Below are 23,321 nucleotides of genomic sequence, written 5' to 3' on the forward strand. Positions count from 1 at the left end.
CCTTCAATGGCTTTTCTTTAATGGCCTAAACAGTCCAGAGTCACTGGATAAACAAGAGTTTAGCAGAGGAGTGGCTGGGTTGGGACAGAGGAGGGGTGGGGTGGAAATGGCAGGTTTTTGTGGTGATTCTAGGTCCATATGTCAGCAATTTGAGGGCATTGTGTACCTTGGCCTAAAACAGAGGCTTCATGATCGATGGAGGGGTGAAAATCTCCCAAGTTCCTGGCGCAGAACACAGGCAAGCACAAGGAAATTGCTTTCAGCTGATAGCTTCATTTTGGTTGACATTTATCAAGTGAATTACCCCTGTTCCTTTCAAATGTTTACTACTACTACTAGCACCGCCTTTTGACGTGCGTGCATGTGCTTGAGACTGCGCTCGTGTGCGAGCGAGAGCGGCGGAGGTTTGTCTTTGTGTCTTTGGTGTGTCCTTTGGCGATTCCTCACAAAAATATACAAGTCTAAATTAGTTCAGTAAACGTTTGATTTGATAGCTGAGGCTTTTATCCCAGGCTGGTGTGCAGAGGAAAAGATAACCAGACACACACCCAAAAATCACTGCTTTTACTCACAACGCCCTTTATAAAAATGTCATTTTACTGAAATAAAAGGTTTTTTAAAAGTGTTGACTATTAAAACCAGGTTTTCAAGAACAAGGACCAAAACCAACTGAAATAAGAATAATTTCTGCAGCAGAGGAGTTAAAATCCATGAACAACCTTTATGACTGATATAAGTAGAAAATGTGAAGTTTGCTAACATACAGTTAGCCTGTAGGTGCTAAGCTATTTGCAACTGTTGCACCGTAACAGCCCTGTTGATGGACTAAAACCAGGCTGCTCATATTCAAACTGATAATTGGATCTATACTACTGTAAGTCTCTCGAGTGCTGTTTGTTAAACGTCTCTGCTGTCCACAAGTATTAGCTTACTGCTTTAACCAATGGAAGCATTGTTTCTGTATTTAAAAAAACAAACAAACAAACCTTTGCCACGCAAAGTTTAATTTTTGATGTATTATTTCAATCTAAGTTTTAGTGGGTATGTAAGTTGAGTTTTTGACTTACAGATGGCAAAATTATTTTTTTTCAGTGGTGGAAACTAGCTTCCTCTGTAAAGAATGAAAGTTGTAAAAGGTTGAAAGGTTTGTACTGCAGGCTAACAATTTTATTGATGTTTCTTTTTTTTGCTATTTAAATTGCTTTTAAAAAAAATTAGATATAATCTTAGCCAGTGTCTATGTATTTCAGCAGGTATTCACTATATTTACTGAATTAGTTTTAATATATTGTTAGCTAAAAGTTTAGCTGCTAGTTATACTTTTAGCATAATCACAACTTTTTTTTAATGTTAGTTAGCTTCTGTATTAGTTATTCACTATGTCTAACTAACAGTTTCATGTATTTACACATACAGTATATAAGATTGAGTGACGACATTTAAAAAAAAAAACCCTGAACTCTGACAGAATTTCAGCAGAAATGCTGGTATAAGTTTAACTAGCAAGAGGGAAAAAACTAGAGTCTCAAAATGCTCAATGTTTTTGAGCATCTTTGTGATATTTGACTGAATATAAAGCATCTATATGACCAATGAAATCAATGTTTATTAAGATAGTGCTTCAAATTAACTACCTAGGTAAGTGCCCAAAAGCATTTCAAAATGGCTGCCAAGTGTAGACCCTTGCTGCTGTGAAGACTTCAGCATTGGCTTATACATGTGAAGTGTTTACTAGGTTTAGTAAGTTCAGCCTATTTATCAAATATTCTTGGCTGTTATTTTCTATGACACTCAATTAGTTGTGATAGTAGCACCCCTGAAGAACAGGTACCATCAGACCTAGAGAGGCTAAAGAAAAAACGCTGTATGGTAAATTAACTAAAAGTGCATTTTAGTGCTCAAAGTGTTTATTAGCAGGGAACAGTGTTGTCAACTCCTCAGTAAGGAAAATCGCTATTGGTTGTCCTAAAAGTCGCTAGAAGTCGCTAAATGACGTCATCGCCTAATTTGCATAATTGGTCATGCTAATCTAATTGTAACCCATGTTGTTGGAGAGAGAAATAACATTGTGGAAGAGACATAAAGTGAGTAAAAAACGTCCTAAATGCATTTAGAGTTTATTTAGAACTACAAATTAAATTTCTTTTAGCAATTATTGTTTTTTTTAATGTCACAATTCCAACCCTGCTCCTTTACCCGGGCTTGGACCGGCAAAAGTGACCCGAAATAGGCACTCTGGTGGAGTTACTTTGTGTGTGTGTGTTTATAAGTAGTTTTAAACCTTGTGATCCACAAAACAGCATAAGAATAAAAGAAGAACTGACTGCGTTACAGCACCCGCTGCTTGTTGAGAGTAAAAGCGATACGCGCTTTCACGTCTTTTTTTAGCGACTTTTTGTAGAAGAAAAGTCACTAAGGGGTCTGAAAACTCGCTAAATATAGCGACAAAGTCGCTAAGTTGGCAACACTGGCAGGGAAAACTTTCAGGTTGTTTTTAAAAACATATATATTCTGGTGTCTGAGCGTAGCACGAGAACAGCAGCTTCCGTCCTCTCTCTGTCTGCACAGGAAGTGTTCAGGCCCAGAGCTTTAGGTCACCCTCGTTTGGCAGAACTCGTAGCCCAAACACACAATTAATTTAATCACAGGAAAATGGACCTGAAGCATTAAAATGCATTTGGGCATGGACATATAGTGCAAGTAAAACTAAGCCAGCGTGCGTGACTGAAAAGTGCATGTGAAATGCTTGGGTGTGGACTCGCCTGCGCTCACACTGATGCTCTTTCTCTCTCACCTTTCATGCAGATTTGTCTCCTGCATTATTCATCCACGTTGAGGGAATCTGGTGACAATAGCGTAATATGAATTCTGTTATGTTGTGCAGCCCGTGTATGTCTCGAAAAAGGAGCAGGAGTCCATATTATATGGAGGCTCTCTGCCTGCTCTCTTCCTTCTGTGCCGCCTCTGATTATAGCCCGAGCCGCGGCGCTCCTGCTGCAGCTGAAACCGACGAGGAGGACGTGGAGTTGGGCGATGACGGAGCGGACCACTTCAACGTAGTCAGAATTGGATTGATCCCACATACACACCTCTCATCTCCTCCTTCTCCCCTCTCTCTCTTCTCATCTCCTCTGGAGTGTGAAGAGCACCAGTGTGTAAGAAGCCACCCTGAAGATCTCATCAAGGATCCAATCAGTGTATGAATACAAAATGCAGGCTCCTCTTGCGATGTGATGATGGGGGAAACGAGAGCCTGTTTGGAAGAAAAAAAAATCTCTGCATATGCAAATTGAACTTAAAATTTAAATGAATTAGAGTGTCTCTGACCCTTTCAGGGATGTACTAACAGGCTCTGAGGAAAAGAATCCGCGCAGATTAGCCTATTAATATTTATGTGTGTAATTGGTGGGCTGCGTGGCGTGAGGCCTGGTTGCGCCTGGTGGCATGTGGACCACGTTCAGGCTTAATCCAGGTGGGCGCTCTTGCTGCCTCTAACAGGGAAATGATCAACCATTTTAGGAGGAAGCTGGATATCCTAATAATCACGTAAACCAATACTGGGTAGTGAGAGTGTTTCCTTCCGGAGCTGTTGGCACGTCAGTCATTCACAGAATTGCTCCTGTCTGGTCTGCGAGCCATTTTAACTCAATGGAGCGGCCGCCGCCCCACCCCCTCGGTGCGTTTAGAGAGGACCACACGGGGCCTCTTTGGATAGCTACTACACCCGCGAAGAGGCTCCCCAACCATCACAGGGACCAACCAGACGTTCCAGCACACACACACTTGCGCGCACACACACCTCCCGGTTCTCAAATCTGAACAAAGCGTGCCTCAGTCTAAAGTGGTTAAACTGTCATTTCAAATCGTCTGGACATCGTGATTACCGGCATGGGAGGAATTATATATTTAGCTTTATGTCCGTCGCCATTTCCTCCCCCCGCCCTGATCTGAAGTGACTAGCCAGTAGTGCCCTCGATATTACTATCTCTGAGGAGTTTAAGCCTTCCCCCAGGAGACGAGAGTAATCAACGGCTGCCAGCAGGAGAGAGGGAGAGGGAAGGAGAGAGGATGAGAGGTGTGGGGTGGGTGGTGCTGGAGGCTTGGAGTGATGAGATGGTGGAGGGAATGGCAATGGACTTGGTTTCTAGATATCAGTTTATTTAATAGAAAGCATGAAAAAAAATTCTTTTTGAGCAATGTTGTTATAACAAATAATTTTTTCCTCTTTTTTTTCTTCCATTTTCAAATCTAAAGATTAATAGAGCCACCTGTGGTACAACAATATTATATTGTATATATTGTACTATATCCACAGCAGGTAAAATATCCTTTGGAAAAGGCTCTATTTTAGTAGGTCATCTGTCATTAAGACCATTAAGTTACATTTTATCATTTTTTCAGCACCTTTAAGACATTTTTAAGAAGTGATAAATCCTGTTGCAATGAACTGCAAAACATTTAGCCTTTATTTTACCGATGACCTAAATGTAACCCAGTTTGTACTCTGTAAATCCTCATGATAAGGGACAATAGCTGATAAAAGGAAAAGTGTAAGTGTTGATGCTGGTAACACTGTTTTCTCCACACTCCCGGCCAGTCTCCAGCATTTCATCCATCCTGAAGAGACCCATTCATCCTCAATAACGTCACTGCTCGGTCATCAATAAAAGTGACCTGTAGGAAAGCAGATGAACGCAGCCAACGGACTGGACAGGAAGCCTGTTAATCTGCAACTCAATCCAGCCCTAGTCTAGTGAAACCTGGCTCAGCTTGGCTGACCGAGGCCTGCGAGGAAGGAAGTGAAGGACTCAGGAAGCAGTGTTCAGAGCTTTCACCAGTCATATCCATCACATAGCGCAGTGTTGGAAGCATATGTGTGCGTGTGTGTGTGTGCGCGCCTGTTTCGCCAGTCATATCCATCACAGGGCTCTGTCTCCAGGCCTGGGCAAGAGAGCTGGAGGGTCATTAGAGGGGCCGGGCTGTAGGCTGCTGCGCTGCACTTTAACTAAACATCTTTTCCATAAAATAAATGCTTCCAGGTTACCGCGGGTCCTGGAGGAACCCTGGTCGCTTCGCTTTTGCTGCCACTCATCTGATCCCAATTACCAAACAGACTGGGTGTGTGGATATTAACTGGAGTTGTGTGACCAGACTCCAGTGAGGATTCAGAATGGACCTCAACAACCCCAGTGGCATCTTCATTTCTTTCTTTTCTTTCTTTTTTTTTTTTTTTAAGCTTTTTGGCACATCAAAGAGGGGTACTCACACGTGGCTCCATCGTTCCTGTCACTGTCCACTACTGTAATCTAAGCAAAAAATAATCCCTCAAGTGACCTTGTACATTTAGGTTAACCGTCCGGGGCTTAAAATCTGACATCTCGATCAAACCTGTGACCTATTTGCAATGAGACTGAACCCACAGTGCCAATTTAACTGCCAAGAAATTTGATACTTGAGCTCTGGTGTCCTGGTTGACCCCTTTCACTGTTCAGCTCATCTTTTACTGAATCTACTATTTAAAAGAGATATGTTTTTGTGATAAAATGCAGCGTCAAACCACTTCAAGACTATTTCTAAATTATTTGTTTTCAGTACATTTTTTGTCTCTGCTCTTTGGTCTTCCCTGCTGTCCAGAACCTTGCATAAGCTGTAGTAGTGTATTGTGCGTTCCCATAACTTGCTGCTATGTGCTGTCGTGGGGGTGTTTCATATCAATTCCTTTCATGAGCTGCATGCATGTAATATATTGTCACGAGAAACTTTTAAAGGAGATTTTAATTCTATAACCTCCTCACAGTGTTTGCATTGATATTTAAAATACTCAGTCTGAGTGAACGCACCGTGCTGACCTCGGAGTACACTGACCTTTTTTTTATTTTCTGGTGCTTTAATGTGATAAACGAAGATGCACGTTTGCAAACAAAGCCGATCAGCTTGCGAGAGCTAAAACCGCGGTGCTCCACGTTGGATTTTTGCACAAGAACACCCATCTCAGCTGAATCTCTGAGCGTTTGTGTGCAAGCCAGCACATTCATTGCTTTCACTCCAGTTGTATTAAATGTATGAAGGTAATCTGATCTTGGAATAGAGGAAGAGTCGATCACAGTGATGTATATGCCCTTGTGCATATGTGTGTGTTTTTGTGTGGAGGGAGTGTGCATTTACATTCATACATTATTGAATAATTGTTTCCTGATGCTCCCCTCTTTCCTAGAATATTAATTACCAAATGATGAAGCTTTGTCGGTCTGAGAGGTTGACACTGAGGGAGGAAGTGCGGGAGGGGGGCACACATGAAGGAGATCGTTCTTTTTGATGGGGGTTAACTCTCGTTTTGCGTGTGTGCGACTTGTGGGTCTGTTGTGATGTGGAGCGTAGAGCGGCTGAGTTTGGTTTCAGGGCAAGGTTTGGGGTTTTTTGAATGGGTGATGAGAATTTTCTGGGACAACTGGACAAAGTGGATCTTTACTGTTACTGGCGAGTGATTGATCGCTTATCAATAGATTTACGTTGATTTCAAAGAAAGTTTTTTTCAATTAGAACAAAAAGGCATAAAACCAGATGTCTAATAGTTGTACTGTAATATTTATGCACTCTTTTGGCCACTGTTTTGATATTTTATGTACTCTTTTCCTTGTTAAATGAAGTTCAGTACAGGACCATTAGATTTACAGTGACAACAGTTTGATCAGTGACTTTAATTGATTCAGTTTAGGCAGGTTTGTGGCAGACATCAGGGTTTCTTAGGGGATAAATCACTTTGAAGATAAGACAGAAGAAAGGAAGCTATAAAATCCTTCCCAATGAGAGAATCACAGCAAATATTGCTTGCTTTTGTTCATGTTTTCTTTTTTTGAAATCCAGATTAGCCACACAAGTAAATCAAATTTCATGGATTGAGTAGCAGACCAAGTCCACAGCTCTCACTGTGAGCCTGCATGAGAAGTGCAATTGCACCATCTAGTGGGACCCTCGTGTACAGTGGCTAAAGAAAGTGTCTGTTTTTGTGTGTGTGTGTGCATAAAAAGTGAGACCAAGATCAGTAAGTTCAGAACTTTTTCCACCTTTATCGTGACCTGTAACTTAATACAGCTGAAAACTGAAATCCTTTACCTGGTTGGTAAATAAATATGGACACCCTTAACCTCCTAAGACCTGAACTCTTTCACGGCATGCATTTTAAATTTCTCTTTGGTATTTGTTCTGATTGGGACCTGATGAATGTAAAAACAAAGAATTACCAGATTTTTGTTTTTGACAAAAGTGAGATCCACATATGAGGACATTTGTTTTAAATTTCGATAAAACAGTGGGAGCATAATGTCCTTGTAAGTGGATATCAGGCCCTTGTAGAGCAAAATTTAGTATTTTGGTCGAGACAATCCAAAATGTGATGTCCACATATGTGGACATCAGGTCCTAGGAGGTTAAACTAATTCTTTGTGGAAACACATTTTTGGTTTTAACACAGCATTCACTTGTTTTAGGGAAGGTTTCTTTCATCGTGGCACATCTTAACTTTGTAGTATTTGCACTTGGAATTTGGAATTTGAATGCTAATCAATAAAATCAAAATCAAATCCCAAAATCCCACTGTCTTCCCTGTGGAAGTGCTTTGGATTGTGAGGGCATCTCCTGTGCACAGCCCTCTCCAGGACCCCACACAGATGTTCAGCTGGGTTCGGGTCTGGGCTCTCACCGGTCCACTCCAAAGCTTTAATCATCTTCTGGTTCAGCCATTTTTGTTTTTCCGTGGGTGCATGTGTAGTGGTGGTGTGCTGAAAGCTGAAATTTATCTTCTATTTCAGCTTTCTAGCAGATGCCTCTGTTCTAGCTAAAGAAGAATAGTCACTACCTTGTTCAGCAGATGTTTGGGCTCATCAGACCACACGCTTTTTAGTGACTTGCTGCAAAATTGAGCCTAAATGGATGTTTTTCCTCTATAAGAAAAAGCTTCCATCTTGCAACCCAACTCCCCCGGGCTCATGTATATACAGAATATGGAGCTTGTTGTCACATATAGTACATGACCCTGCAACTTCTCTAATGTTGCTGCAGGCCTCTTGGAAGCCTCCCTCACCAGCTTTCTTCTTTTCTTTTCACCAGTTTTGGAGGGGCTTTCCAGTTTTTATGTAATGTGCCATATTGTCCCTGTTTTCTTCACTTACTGATGACCGTCGTCTTTGTTTTCCGTGACCCATCTCATGTCTTGGAAATTCTTTTGTGTTCCAACTGATCCCTTTGATGCTTATGCAGATGATGGATTTTGCTGCAACTAAGTTAACGTCTGGAAACTCCTACTGGAAAGTAAACTAAGAGATGTTGGTTTGTTTTATAACAGGATTGTATAGCTTATAGGACACATTGAATGTGGAAAAAGTTCTGAAATGATTTATCTTGGTTTCTTTTTTTCTTTTCTTTTTTTTTTTTACATTTTTTACAAACATTTTAATGACTTTTTATAACCACAGCAGGCAACGATGGATCCCACAGTAAGTAGGCTTTAATGGCTCGACCAACATGCTTGTAAACACCGATTAAATGAACAGAAATCTCTGAAAAGTAAATTCCCAGTAAGTACTTAGCTTTGGTTTACACTCACTGTTTAGCTTTATAAACCCAGACGTCACCCAGACTTAAAGTCATGAAATACATGAGGCTTCTGATGTAGGCGCAGGCTTGTAGCTGAGAGAGAGCACGTATGAGCTCAGTTTTTGTTTCTTTGGCAAATGGTTTTCTGGCGGGAGCTGAGGGAGGTGAAATTATGTTAACACAAAGAAGAAGCCCCTCTTGCATCATTAACCACTTCTCTTCTGTCTGTAACCATCTCCAAAATATCGCAACACATTTGGTGCTTCCCGTAAATTTGGGTTTTCCTAAGAATAAGAAGATACTAAAAGGACGTGGAAGCTATGGAAGAGGCATTTTTGACTAAATGAAGCTGAGTCCTGATGTTTCTGAAAATGTGGTCAAACTGCTTCGATTATGCGGTCTGTTATGTGTCTACTGTAGAAGAATGAGGATTGATGGATTTTTTTTGATGACTCTGTGTGTGTGTGTGTGTGTGTGTACACTAAAATGTAATGATTCAGAAAAAAAAGGTTATTTCAGCTCCTGACTCTTTCATGGCAGTAAGTGTTTTTCCCTCCCCTTCACTCAATCCCAAATGATGAAGCCCTGTCAGAGACAAATGTAATGAAATTTCCAGCAGTTCCAGTGAACAAAGTAAAGGCGCAATGATTAAACTAAAAAATGATCCATTTTTGAATTTGCTGCGAAGAGCAGAAAATCCAAGGCTTACCAAAACCCCCCGAATAAGCAGATTCTGCTTTAGCAATTTAGAGTTTGGGGGAAGTTGTTCTAGATCATTTACAGGCAGCTGCTGATCAGAACAAGGCAATAAAATCTGATAATGTGTAATAATCGTGGGTGGCTGTTCAGTCTAGTCATATTTATTGCCTTTCTTATCTATTTCTCTGATCTCAAGTAAATGTGGCATTTATTTGGATTTGTGTTCGTGGTTACGAGGGACATTAGTCTGATATTTCTCCTTTCAGGGCAGATTTTCTGTTGCTCACTGCCAGGGTAAAACCCTCCTTTGGCTTTAAAGAAAAAGCCTCCTGTCTGTGATGGTCCCTGGGATTTGTTATTTTTGTGGTTTATGGTAAGGTTGGTTTCTGTTTCTTTAGTGCTGTGTTTTGGTTTTTTTTGGTCATTATAACTTCCTGCTTTTGGCTTTATCATTTGAGACTCAGTCTTGTATAACATTTCGCTTTCTGTTTTGACTTTATTTCTTATTATATTATATTATACTGTTCTTTCAAAACTTCTGTTTTATAAATTGTCGTGTTTAAATAATTGTCTGTCAGAAATCAAACAATGGTTACATGAAAATTTCCTCCAGTTAAATGCAGATAAAACAGAGACCTTGATTATTGCACCTGATCACATGCTCTCAGAAATTAAGCAGCATATCAGTTTTTTAGACCCTTCATTTCAGTCGAGTCTCAGAAACGTAGGTGTTATATTTGACAGTTCAATGTCTCTTGAGAAACACTCTAAACAACTTGAACTGTTTTTATCATCTAAGAAACATTTCTAAACTCAGGCTACTGGTGTCAAAGGCAGAACTTGACATGATTATTCATGCTTTTATCTCTTCTCGTTTGGATTATTGTAACGGTCTTTTTACTTGTCTTAACAAATCCGCTCTGGATCGCCTTCAGACTGTACAGAATGCCGCAGCAAGACTTTTAACTGGCACAAACAAGAGGTCACACATTACTCCAGTTTTGGCTTCTCTTCATTGGTTGCCTGTAAATTTTAGGGTTCATTTTAAGATTTTAGTTGTAACTTTTAGAGCTCTGCACGGTGAAGCTCCCCAGTATGTCTCTGACCTGTTGAAACCTCATGCTTCATCCCGAGCACTTAGGTCGTCGGGTCAGAGGTTACTGGTGGTCCTACATACTAGGTTTAAAACACGTGGGGGTCGGGCTTTTCAGGCACTGGCACAGAGGCTGTGGAACTCTCTGCTGTTGTTTTTACGCTGTCTAGACTCCATTGACTCCTTTAAAAAGCAGCTGAAGACATTTATAAACAAACAAGCTTTTAATTAATTTTTTCACTGTTTTATATTATTTTATTTGTATTTCTGATTTTATTGTGAAGCACTTTGTGATTTTTATATGTGAAATGTGCTATATAAATAAATTTTACTTACTTACTTACCTTCCCACTCGATTAGTTTGCTTCCTTTCTGTTGTCTGTGTGTTTAGTCGATATATTTTGGATTGCTTCCTGTTTTGTTTTATAAAAGTTTTCACTGGTGCCTTGTTTCATTTCTGACCTTCTGATTGTCTGATTGTGTGTTCAGTGTTTTCACTTGTTTCTTAGTATAGGCTATAAATAAAACAGTCCTCCCTTTCTTCTTCGACATGTCATCTGCTTTGGGTCCATTTCTGTTGTACAGAGTTACCTTGTTTGACTCGTAGTGTTTGATTATATCGGAGGTTTTTGGACTTTGTGTTTTTGAATTTATTTAATCGCCAATTAAAGCGAGAGTTTTATTCAAGTTCTCTCCCTCCTGCGTTCTGGATGTTGCGTTTTCCTATCTGCAGCCCACAAAACCACCTTACTGTCTGCTGTCTGGCTTTGCCGAAGAAGTTCATGAACAAGTTTGTGACTGAAAGGCACGTAAACAGATTTATTGCGTATGTCGTGTTTTCCCTTTCACATCACTAAATTTTGGGAGGAAAATATTTAAGTGAATCATAAACGTACCCAGTACGACACATGCAGGCTGCCAAGTTGCTCTTTACATTGAGCGTGTTGAGTGTGTCAGGGTGCGTCTGGTTTTAGTCTCATTTTTACACAGAGATTAGTCAATAATGAAAGCTGGAAGAAGAACCAAAACGTTTGCAGAGCTCTGTGTGCAAACTCAGCAGTTTGCACACAGAGCTCTGCACACGTTACAAATGTATTCTTAAATACATTTGGCTTTTATTTTTCCTCCCCTTTATTCATGCTTGAATGTTTTTCAAGATTGTATCGTGACTCAGACAGAGCGGAGTTAGCAGACCAGCAAATTTTAAGATTTAGACTTATTCAGCTGTTCAGATTTTGCAGAAATTGTTGTTCTCAGATGACTCTGAGTCAGATTCTTCCCTTTGACTTAAATATCTGCAGCCTCACATGTGGGGAAAAAATGATGAGGATGATACCATGGCATAGTAGTCATGACTTCACCAACTTAAGGATTTCTTAGGGTCTGATTGGAAGTAATGATCTGTGTTTTGATGACGTGCCAGTTTCCAGTTTACACTGCACCCTGGTTTTGCATTAAAGCAGATTTTCTTGGATAATGCCTGCGCTCCAGATTGTGTGCCAGATTTTTCCAGGGAACAGCAGCCTCTAAGATCCCACCCAGCCCCACCTCAGCTTCTTACAGAAGGTTTGCCCTTACATCACAGTGTATGGATGATCTGTTATCTGCCTTTACTTGAGCTGTCTGTGAAAGTGAAACACATGCCTGAAATTTAAAAAAAAAATACTGTTTTATGCTTGTTATGTTTGCCTAATGAGGACTGTGATCATCTAATTTACAGTGCTCTTGTTGGTTTGCATTATTGAAATAAATAAGTCCACATCGATACTTTTTTACAGGTCATCGGCAAAGGTTTCCAGGATTGTTGCTTTTTGGTTCCCCCTTATTTGCTGATCTAATTTAAGCCTTTTCTTTTAAAATTTCAAAAACATCCAATAATCTTCCATTTTAATGTATAAAAAAAGTTTTTTTTTCACAAACAAATTTGTATACAAATTAATTGGCTTTAGAAATCAACCGTAAACTACTGTGGAACTGCTTAGTTTGAAAAATGATAGAAATGTGAGGTGAGCTTAATGAAAAAGGAGACATTTTCTCAAAGAAAAAGTTTGTTTGCGTTAAGAATATGCAAAAACACACACACATAAAAACACTTTTTCATCTTTAGCAGTGGTTGTATTGTCATAAAAGCATATCATCTAAAGAGGGGATGATATTCTGACCAGTAAAAACCATGAAGTCACAGATTGTTTCAAAAATAATCAGTTAATCAATTCTACTGGATATAAAGAGGGAGTTATATAGAAGAATTTTTTTATAAACTCCAGGAGTTAGACAGCTGGGTATTCCCAGAGTTGTGTGTGATTTTCCACACAGATCTGACAGAAGTTTGTATTTTTTAAAAATGGTGAAGAATTGAAGTCAAAGTGCACAAGGGCAAAGCCTGGAGTTGGGTAAGTCTTTTTTTTAAACAGATGCTGTCTGGGTTAAAGGTCTTGTGCTGAAAGAGAAGTAGATGGCTGACTAGGTTGCATGCGCTCTTTCTCATTTCCGACCATTACAACAATTCCTTCTACTGAGAAACGGCCCCATAACATGATGCAGCCTCCACCGTGCCTTAGCATTGGAGTGCTATTAGCCATCTTGGCTTAGAAAAAAACAACAAGTAATAAAGTGCTGTTGAGATGGTTCTCCTTCTTCTATCCCACTTGTAATGATCTGTTAGACACTTCTTGTACATCCTGGACTCTCAAAAAAATCTGTCAGGGAAACCGAGCCAATCAACTGCCAAATGGGGAAATAAAGCAAACATATGAGGTCTTTTTGTGACAACAATTTAAATTTCTTTTAGGGGGCGTTGTTTTGTTTTTTTACTGGGTTTAACTACTATGGCTGCTAAATCACAAATTGCTTGGATGCTTCCCTGATTCAGGCCCTTCTTCCCTACATGTAAAATTATGTGATGAGTCTTTAGGGATTTGGTCTTCTTTTAGCTTTCTACAAACCCATCTCTGCTGAGTTTCCTTTTTTAAAATCACATTTTAGTTGTGTATTAGCTTAAAGACAACAAACTACTTTGGTGGAATATTTCCCCGTCTGTTTTGTTGCAGTGTTAATCGCACATCACGTGTGTGACTGTAAACTACAGTAAGCCACATTATTTGGATATCATTCTCTTATTTAAAGCATGTTTTCTTTCACTTCTCTATTTACCACACAAACGTTCATCGCTTTTTGTGCATTTGATAAACGAAACAACAAGAACATGCTGTTTACTGCTGACTCAGGACTTTTTGAGATCATGTAAAGTCACCAGCCGTAGCGAAAAAGCGCACAATCGAGTTTAGTAAAAGATGATGTCGACCAGTGCAACAGATCAGGGCTGAGAGAAGTTACTGGCTCGATGCCATTTGAAATTTTGTAAACATGCTAGCTTTTCCACAAAATGAAGAACCTACAAAAATTTTAAAAAAAGAATTAAAAAAAGACCCTTTCTTTTTTTTAAAAATTAAATGTTACTGGCATAAATGATCTCTTGTCAGGAACACTCAAAGTGTCACTTCCTCTTACTCTTGACACCAGAGAGAAGCTGTTGCTGCTTTGATTGCAGTCTAGCTGATGCCTTAACTATGACCTTTCTCTTTTCCATGCACACACACTGAGCTAAAACAGAAACCACTGCTGTATCTGAACTGTTACATGTATTGAAAAAGGAGATTTTAATTGCCGCGTTCATAGATTCTGCAAACACCAGTTTCTTATCACCGCTTTCACTATGCAGCTTTTCCAGTAACAATGATGTACTTTCTCTAAAAGAATTTTGAAAAAACATATTGCACAGTAATGAAAGTGACAAACAAGACAACAAAGAATACAAAATTATAATTTGTTGCACGTCTATAACTTCCCAAGCATCACTTTGAATACACATCATCATGCAGTACATCACATTCTGCAGCATATCTGGGCTTATAAAAATCTAAATGCCTATCTCTCTCTCTCACACACTCTCTCTCTCTCTCTCTCACACACACACACACACACACACACACACACCACACACACAGAAACACAAAACTCTTGCCTCATTTGTTAAAAATCCAACTCATATACAGTGTTTTTTTTGGTCACAATATTATTTTTAAACTCAGTACTTTGCAGGTTGTATTTGAAGCTTTCGAACTCCTTCATTCACAACCGTTTGCCTGAGCACGGGGCAGTGTCCTGGACTGGCCGTGACCAGCACCCTGCAACCTGTTCGTTCACTTAGAAACTTCCTTAATGAGTCATCGAAATATTGGTTTCCTTCTTTGTAGCTGTCCAACAAAAGCAGAGCCTTGCCAGATGTGATTAAAAGAGTTCTCAACTTTTCTGTTGATATATTTTTGGTGAGTGAAAGCTGAGTTGTTATCTCCTGAAACAAGTCGTCTTTCACGGAGCTGCAGTCAACATATAAGAGAAGATGAAGTGCGCTGAGGTCGAGGAAGTTGGAAAGGGAATCTGTGGGCCATTCAGTCCAGGATGAGATCAGGATGTGGGCTACAGTTGTTTTCCCGCTTCCGGGAAGTCCCTCAAGGAAAAATGTCTCACCAGCACCCGGGAGTAAAGCAGGAAGATTCACAGGGTGGCCTTCACTGAAAATAAAAAAAGCAAAGTCGAGATTGTGAAGTCAGCAAAATCCCAAACAAATTTAGAGCATGGTGTGGCTGTGAGGTTTAAGTTCTTTTTCGAGATCCTGGGCTTATTACAGATTACTTTTACTTTACCTCACAGTGACTTCTGCATAACAACGTTTGCATTTAAAAACTTTACTGCGATACATCGTCATGTACTGTAGCTATCAGTGCATTCAAAAACTGTTCTTGAGCTGAGCTTCACAAGCTGGCTCACTGATTTCGCAACTGCTGCCTTGGATAAACCGATAGCCATGACAATGTCAGTCAACTATCATAAATTAGCATTAAATAGGCAGAAGTACTGTTCGCAAACACAAATGTAGGAACAAAAAAAAGAAAACAAAAGCCTTGCCATGCCATGGTCATTCCCTTTTGTGTATTATAAAAAGTTTTTAGCTGTCACAGGAACTGTGTTTAAACCCAGCATTATATAGTTTCATTAAGTTAAATCTGTAAGTAACAGAAGGCTGTGGCTGAATATACAACACAAATTTAGTTGAAGTCCACACAGTAAATTAATTGTGACCATAAACTTGTCTTTATGAGTGACTTATGTATGTATATATACGTATATATTGTACTATTCTTAGTTAGTGTATTGTCTGTCTTGTCTTAATGTTGGTTTATGTTGGTTTATAATGGAGCACTGTAACAAAAAATAATTTCCCCCAGGGATCAATAAAGTATTCTGATTCTGATTCAGACCCCTAAAAATATAATAACCTCATTATTTTTTAAATGTGCTATCTATTACTGTAGATTCATAGAGGATGGTGTTACTGCTAACAAGGACCACTACCTAATAGAACACTAATTGAGATGACTTCATGTAGCACGCCACACACAGCTCTGCACAATGCTGGGTGGTTGCAAGTAAACGAAAAGAGGATTCATTGTATGCGATTTTCTGGAAAGAAGAACAAATTTTTTTTTAAGGCTGCGTGTACGGGAAATGATATCGGATAAATGCATAGTCGTCTATTTCCCAATCATTTTGGACGCATGTATTTATGACTCACTTGTTTTGCAGTCTGCGAGGCAGCTCCTCCGCACTGAAAGTGATGCATTGATTCCTTCGCTCTGCACTGAGAAAGCTTTCTGAGTAATGCGTTTTCACATTCAACCCCAGATTTTCCTCAACGTCGCCTGGAGACAAAAAGAAGTCCAGTCAGTCATTTGCTGAAGATGTGAAATATCCCGCAGGTCTTTCTTTTCAGATAATCTTTCAGTGGCACATAAATCCTGTAAACTATATTTCTCAACTTGATAAGCTACCTACCTTCATTACAAGGAGCTATCTCGTTCTCATAGTTGTCGTCATAACTTCTCAGACCTGACAGGAGGGAACAGCATTGTTAGAAATATGACAACACAGAGGACAGTAAGATAAAAAGAAAAACACTGAAGAACTCAGTTTTATTTATAACCAGTGTAGAAATTCAACAGCAAAACAGCAATAAAAACATAACCACTGAACTCACGGGAAGCAGCGGTAGGAGCAGGTCTTTCCAGGAGGTTCCTGGTGCTGTGAGTGCTGTGATTGTGGGACCCTGTAACAAAAAAGTGCACTTTAATGCAACGTACTGGTACAGCAGGTGATGTAGTCTTTAAGCACTGATACACTGAATGTATGGAGGTTGTTGGGTTTGGTTTGTTTTGAATTATACATTCTTTAATTGACCTTATATTTGCTAAAATGGTGCTATGCGACCATATATGTAGTGATTTGGTGTCACGGTGTCATAATCTATTATGATTCTGACATATGACATATATATGCACACATATTATGTCCTTTTATATTTATATGTATATTTATACCTATATCTCTATATTTCTCTATATTTTTGTATCGATATGTCTGTTTCTACACTTTATTTTAAATCAGTGCTTGACGTTTGTTGTATACTCAATTTCCCTCTGGGATTAATAAAGTCTCTGTGATTCTGATTCTAATATTTTGGCTTTGAAGTTTCAATTATTCCTCAAAATGTCCAATATTATCATATGCTCTTGAAAGCACCACAATAAAGATCCATGCCTTCCTGATAACTGTGTGACAGTTTCCTGATCTATCTGTAAGTAAAACGTCATTTTTACACATTCATATGTGAAAATATGTTTAATAAGTTTTCCAGTGAACTTGAGTGAGGTGTGTGAACAATAATATAAACTCGTGCTGAAAAAATCACCCGTGCGTTTACAATTAGCTTTGAATTCCCCTTGTAGATAAACCAAAACCACACTGGGTGTTTCCCACAATCTAGCCGGTCTGGTCTGATAGTTGCGAAACGCATTAGAATGTAAAAAGCTAAGTCATGGTCACACGAAAAAGGAAAAAAAACACTGCAGGTCACATGCTAAAGAATTTCCAGCAAAGTTTTGTTCAAATCACAAGCATTATAGAACAAATCGGACAAGAACCTCCTGAAACGTTCACAGATGCTTCCTCTTTTACATGACCTACAGTGTCACCAGTGTTCCCGGGAGTATGCATGTGTTGTTTTCTTTTCTTTTTTTCCCAGTCAGAGCTGCGCAGCCTTTGACACAGGACAGATACGTTTTGCAGTGCTGAGTAATGAATTCAGATTGTCTGTGAGCTGTTTGGCACAAGACCAACAACAAAGTTTTGGTTTTTCTTGGGCATTAAAGTTAAAATCATTTAGCCGATGTCAGCTCTGTCGTTGCACATTTTATGCAGTTTTACTGAATGTTTAAAATGAAACCAGAGCGAGCATTTGCAGCGAGGTGTTAAATACTTTGTCTGTTTTTGTGGCAAAGGGAAATGCAGGTTTGCATTAAGATCACCTACATGTTGTATTACAGGTTTTGCAAGATGACTGGCTTTCATTTTGAATTTGTTTCTTAAATATCTTGCAAAGTATCCATTGTTTGAGATAACTGTTTATATCTAAGCCCATTATTCAAGATAACTGCTGCTATCTGTGGTATTTTAACACCTCACTAAATTGTTACCCATCATTTTGTTTGAAACCAACATTTCTGTCTGCAGCACGACACAGGATATGTAAGCATTGCTGTCTGTGCTGAACTGAGGGACTGATTGGTTACCTTTTCGTCGTCGATAGGTGACCACTCCGACAGAGACGAATGCCACTATCACTGCTATGCACAGTATAATGATGACAGCATCACTTTTTGCAGGACTAAGTGGTATTTCATCTGTGAAAAGAGTCAAAACATTGTGGGATTAGTATTTCATGGTAATATCTATGCTTTAGCAATTTTAGCCGCTCTGGAAATAACCAAACATACCAAAGGCATATAACCACAAACTTCCCCTTTGCTGGTCAAGGACAAAACCTTATGGCAGCTATAGTGCCTCGTTATGCTGGTGCAATGGCAGATATGATCACATAAAAATATCTTCTTTCACATATTTTATGTATTTATTTATTTGTTCTTGTATTAAAAATACATTTCTCTTACTCTAGCATTGAACATTTTATATGTATAAGAAATGAATTAAAATATATTTCTCATTTCCCTCAACAGGATCATCATTAAACCCTTTTGTGTTTATCATTACAATATGACTTACAATAAAGCTTCCTGTGGGAAATACCGCATGGGAAAATGTGGCTAGTTTTTCATCAAAGAAATAAATATGACACACGCAAAGCACATTAAAAGTGAAACGGTTTCGATACGTGTTATGATTAAATTTTTTTTTTTTTCCATATTGGTGTGAAAACGATGAGCACCCTACATGCAGACACGGAAAAGTCTCACATTTGAAGATTTGCTACGCACCTACATCCACACACCAGACACACACCACCCACCGGCTTCACAGAAATACATGGGAGGGTCTTTTAATTCCAGGAAAGCGGTGGAAAAAGTGGGGGAATCATATCTACATATCTAAGTCTCTGCAGTTTGATGTAGGGTGGGGATAAAAGCCAACATGTACAAAACAAAATTCTAATCATAACAGGAAGTTGGTGATGACAGCAAAACAGGTTATGAGAACATATTTCCTGTGGTAGCTTTGAACATTTAGAGCTTCACTTAAACTTTAGTGTCATCTGCTCTTTTGGGGACTGTTTAAAAAAAAATCTATTTCACTTTCTGATCAGTTAAACAGGCACAGTATGTAATGTTGGAGCCTTTTCTCTCCTTTTTTTTAAAGGAGGCACACAGTACAGCTGGATGATTCCCACCTGGAAAAGCTGGGATTATGTTACATCCCCCTTCCTGTTAAATATTGTGAGTATTGTTTTGGAAGAAATCCACTTCTGCAACGCCTTTCTGAAAGGAAGCCCTCCTTTTGATCTCAAAGGCACAGCTATAAGCTGCATCTAACTCTCATGCACACGCAGGAGGACATGTAAATACCATGTACCATTTCAAGACTGGAAACGAACGCTTACCTGGAATATAAATTGTTGCAGAGCTGCCGTCTTTTGTAAATTTACAGGTGTAGTTGTTTTTTTCTGATGAGCTGACTTTTATCTGGCTGGTGATTCTAAAAATCTGGCCTGGTGTTGATTCAGCAGTGGTGTTGGGATTGAGTGTCTTCAGGTTTCCATTCTGCCATTCAACCGTTGACTTAGGGTATCCCTCAGACTGGCAGGTTATCAGGACCTCATCACCTGTGGCTGCCCTCTCAATGTGTTTGGTCACTGATTTATAAGATGCTAGGGAAGAAAATGACGTTCTATTGTAACACAAGATTGATAACAGCATGTGCTGAGTTTGTCAAAGATTGTTTTCTTTTTTTTTTTCTTTTCTTTTCTTTTTTTTTTTTTTTTTTACAAAATTGACTAATAGTGGTCTTTATTTCAGTTTCAGTTTGAGTGAAACTTTAACTGGCCAGAAATGACCATGCGCTTTGGCAGTTACGAGACCATTCCCAGAACAATGCTTGTGAAATCTTCAGAAAAGAAAAGTAACAGGCCTACACTGCAACACATGTACTTCTCACCTTCAACAGACAAGGCTATAGTTTTATAGTCGGCTCCATCCGCTGAATGAACCACACACTGGTACTTCCCGGCGTCACTGATTCTAAGACTGGACATCTGTAAAGTGACAAAAGAACAAGAGTCCTCTGTTATGCCCTCTTAAAGAAACCAAAATGGAAAACTTTTCAGCTCTATCCCTCCCTCTGCCTCTCTTATTAGGGTTTTATTCTGTACTATAATATAAAAAATTAAACAGACTTAGTCATTTTATGAGTATACACCCCTGTAAAGTTCCAGTAAAGTTATCCTGTGGCACTTTCTAGGGAATTTAAACTTGTTGAGAGTAATTTTTAAAAAGATGAAGAAGAGCTGGCAAGTTTAAACAAGCTTAATGCTCAGAGTAAAGTTAGTAGGAATTAAGTGGTAAGCCGTCCAACATGTGTTATGTAAGTCTGAGTAGCTCAGTGCCAGGAATTACCTTCAGCTTAGCCCAGCCTTCCGCCAGCTCCTCGGTCAGAAGCTGCACTCGTCCCCGATACTTTGGAGATTCCGAGCGCGCCACGCCATTATCCAGCCGGATCACGTCCTGAACGGAGTCAGAGTTGATCCAGTGCCAGGTCACGTTCAGGTCAGGATGAGGATAGGAGGGTTTAGGGTTGAACTTGCAGCCCATCACGACACTTTCTCCAAACTCTGACGTATACATGCTTTGCTCTGCCTCAACAGTGAATAAGACTGCAGGGAAATGACACAAAATAATGCCAAGATGAAGGTAAATACTCCAGTCTTAAAATGTTCACAAGCATCTTATACTTTTTACATAATCTCACTCTGCAGCTGTAAGTGCCTCACGTGTCAAATATGTAGTTATTGTTCTGACTTTGCTTCTACATATCCAAAAAATGTATTTACCACCCACCTGAGAGAGAGGGCTGAAATAACACTTGTAAAACTATAAGAAGGGCCCAGTCCATTGAGATCTGAGGATGAAAAAAGGGATTATTACCAGATGCTGAGATTCTTTAGTGATGAAACATGAGTCACTTTACCGAAGAAAACCAGATGTGCAGTGTGACCTTGTTTGCCTCTTAATTTGGCAAAAAGCTGTGTGACACTATATCACATGGTAATCCCAATCTAGCATGACTCAGCTCCAAAGAAGTACTTCCCTCTTCTTTATCTTTTATAACAGGAAAAAATAACACAGGGAAGTTTTTGTTTTGACACTGAAGCCATGCCAGCACACTTCAACCGCACCATCCTCACATAACAGCCCACCTCTCTACATAAAACATCTTTCCACCACACCATTATATCTGGAAGTGTAGCTGTACCAGGCTTCTATGGAAAAAATATAACTTAACAGCAACTGCAAATGTGTACAAGAGCATCTTTGTTTGCTTACACAGTAAGCAACTTTGATAGGTGAGTAAGTAGGATATAAATAGACATTTTCTCCGGGATTTCCTCCCCAAGTGGAAAGACAACTACAGTTCTGCAGAACTCTGATTGTTAAGATCTGTCATCTGTTTGGTTAACCATAGTCTTATCTGATACGTGATAGTAAGGGAGTTTTAGAGTACGTGTATGCATACACAGATAAATCAGATGAGTCGAAACAGAATCCAAAGACAAAAATAAATGTTAACATCAAAAATAGATGGCCCGTGTAAAAACAGAAAAAATGTACATGGCTCATTTGTACATGCAAAAAGATACAGAACATAGAATATCTTTACATTATTATTTTTATCATTATTAATATTGTTATTATTGATGGTGTTGCTCTAGTGTTAAAAATATATATGTGTATATATATATAAATTTTTGAGTTGTCCTAAATAAATAATATGTCCTCTTACCTGTAGGTCATTCAAAAACAGCCAGCTGTGTTCTCATTAGTTATTTCCTTCTTCCTTGAGCTCTAAATGTGATCTGAACTCCCTCCGTCAGTCCCTTCGAACAGTTAAGGCAGGAGAAGTGGCCACGCCTCCTTCCTTTACTGTACTCAGCTCAACTTCTTTATGAAATTACGGCGGGTTTTTTCTTGGAAAGCTTAGACGGCTCGAAATTAACTCTCCGCTGCTCACACGGAAGCTGACTTGTGATTACTGTAACACACCGATAAAGAAGCGATCAAAATGTTCCCGACAGTAAACTCCTCCAAATATAGTGGCTCAAACATTAATGATCAGCAAACACATATTGAGCAACATTCGAGTCCTGTAGCTTGTGTCCGAAACTAATACTGGTTAGTTTTTTGTGGGTTTTTTAACGCACTTGTTTCTGTCTATGTGGTCAGGACTCCCAAACTATGGCGTCCTTTATCGGGAATTTTTATACTACCTTAGTATCACCCAGTTTGACCACTTACTGTAAATATTAATCCAGGTAAAACTCATAACAATATCATCATTAGTGATGAAAGAGTTAGCAAAGATATCCTCTACTTTAAGAAAATAGGCTGTGTAAATATTTTAGTGTAAATAATAAGTAAAATTCCAGCAGCAGCACCTGAACTCTCGGTCTAAGGTCATAATCCTAACTCTATAACTTGGGGGAAAGAATCAAGAAGGACTTTTTTCTTAGAAAATGTATTTATTTATTTATTTAATGTACCACTTATAATGGCTAATGGTTACATTTCTCTGGTTATCAAGACTTGAGAAAACTAATTAACTACTACCATGGGTTATGGTTAAGATCAATCAATCAATGATGTCGTTGGCTTTTTTTTATACTTTGACTCAGGGTTGAGGCACCAAAAATTAAATACTATACTATAATACTTTGTAATTTTTGTTCATTGTCTTCATAGATGTTCTTTTTAAACTGCATGTAACTATTTGAATTTCAGTATGCTAAGTTAAATATTTATCATTTACAAATTGCTTATTAATAGCACAGTATCACTTTATTAGTAACTTATTAATGCTTTATCCTTCTTTTCCATACTTAACACCAGCAGGGCCAGTACCTAAGGTTTTCCCCTCTACTACATCATAGTAATACGCTGTTGATGGTAAGTAATGAGCAAGACATGATCTTATTAACCTCAGCTCAGTGTTTGCCATACTCATTCCCCTTAAAAGTGTTTAGTATAGTTTATTATCATGTAACACCTCTAAAAACTACAGTTATTAATAGTGTCTCTGTAACTCTTTGATTAAGTTTTTAACTCAGAATCTATCCATCTATCAATCTTCTTTTCTGGATCTGGGTCATCAGAGTTGAAGTCTAAGCAGAGACATATCCCCTCCTAGGCCACCAGGCCAGTGTGTCCTGGGTCTCCCCCATGTCTTCTTCCCAGCAGGACATGCCTAAAAACCCCTCACCTAGGTGGCTATGTGTCTACACGTTTACAGTCTATATGTGTTTTGTGGGCTTGGAGAA

At 39.0% G+C, this 23,321-nt stretch overlaps 1 protein-coding gene across 2 annotated transcripts in view; it reads right to left on the bottom strand.

Annotated features, from left to right (window-relative positions):
• The window catches only part of LOC120747460 (programmed cell death 1 ligand 2-like), a 25,911-nt gene extending 3,903 nt beyond the window's left edge, over positions 1-22,008 (bottom strand). The window contains exons 1-10 of one of the 2 annotated variants that reach the window (XR_005699128.1): positions 21,791-22,008; positions 20,848-20,908; positions 20,407-20,663; positions 19,949-20,045; positions 19,395-19,661; positions 18,073-18,183; positions 16,482-16,550; positions 16,280-16,333; positions 16,020-16,146; positions 14,353-14,958 (exon numbers count right to left, since the gene is read on the bottom strand). Coding sequence is in view for 1 of the 2 variants with exons in the window: in XM_040053340.1 (XP_039909274.1) it covers positions 14,472-14,958; positions 16,020-16,146; positions 16,280-16,333; positions 16,482-16,550; positions 18,073-18,183; positions 19,395-19,661; positions 19,949-20,045; positions 20,407-20,663; positions 20,848-20,902 (1,524 nt within the window). In the remaining variant the exon portion in view is untranslated. Of the gene's footprint in view, positions 1-13,828; positions 14,959-16,019; positions 16,147-16,279; positions 16,334-16,481; positions 16,551-18,072; positions 18,184-19,394; positions 19,662-19,948; positions 20,046-20,406; positions 20,664-20,847; positions 20,909-21,790 lie in introns of those variants that run through there. The other variant, XM_040053340.1, reaches the window with a different exon arrangement.
• Between the last annotated feature and the right edge of the window lie 1,313 nt (positions 22,009-23,321).

The sequence above is a fragment of the Simochromis diagramma genome, unplaced genomic scaffold (assembly GCF_900408965.1).
Source record: "Simochromis diagramma unplaced genomic scaffold, fSimDia1.1 OVJJ01000596.1, whole genome shotgun sequence".
Lineage (NCBI taxonomy): Eukaryota > Metazoa > Chordata > Actinopteri > Cichliformes > Cichlidae > Simochromis > Simochromis diagramma.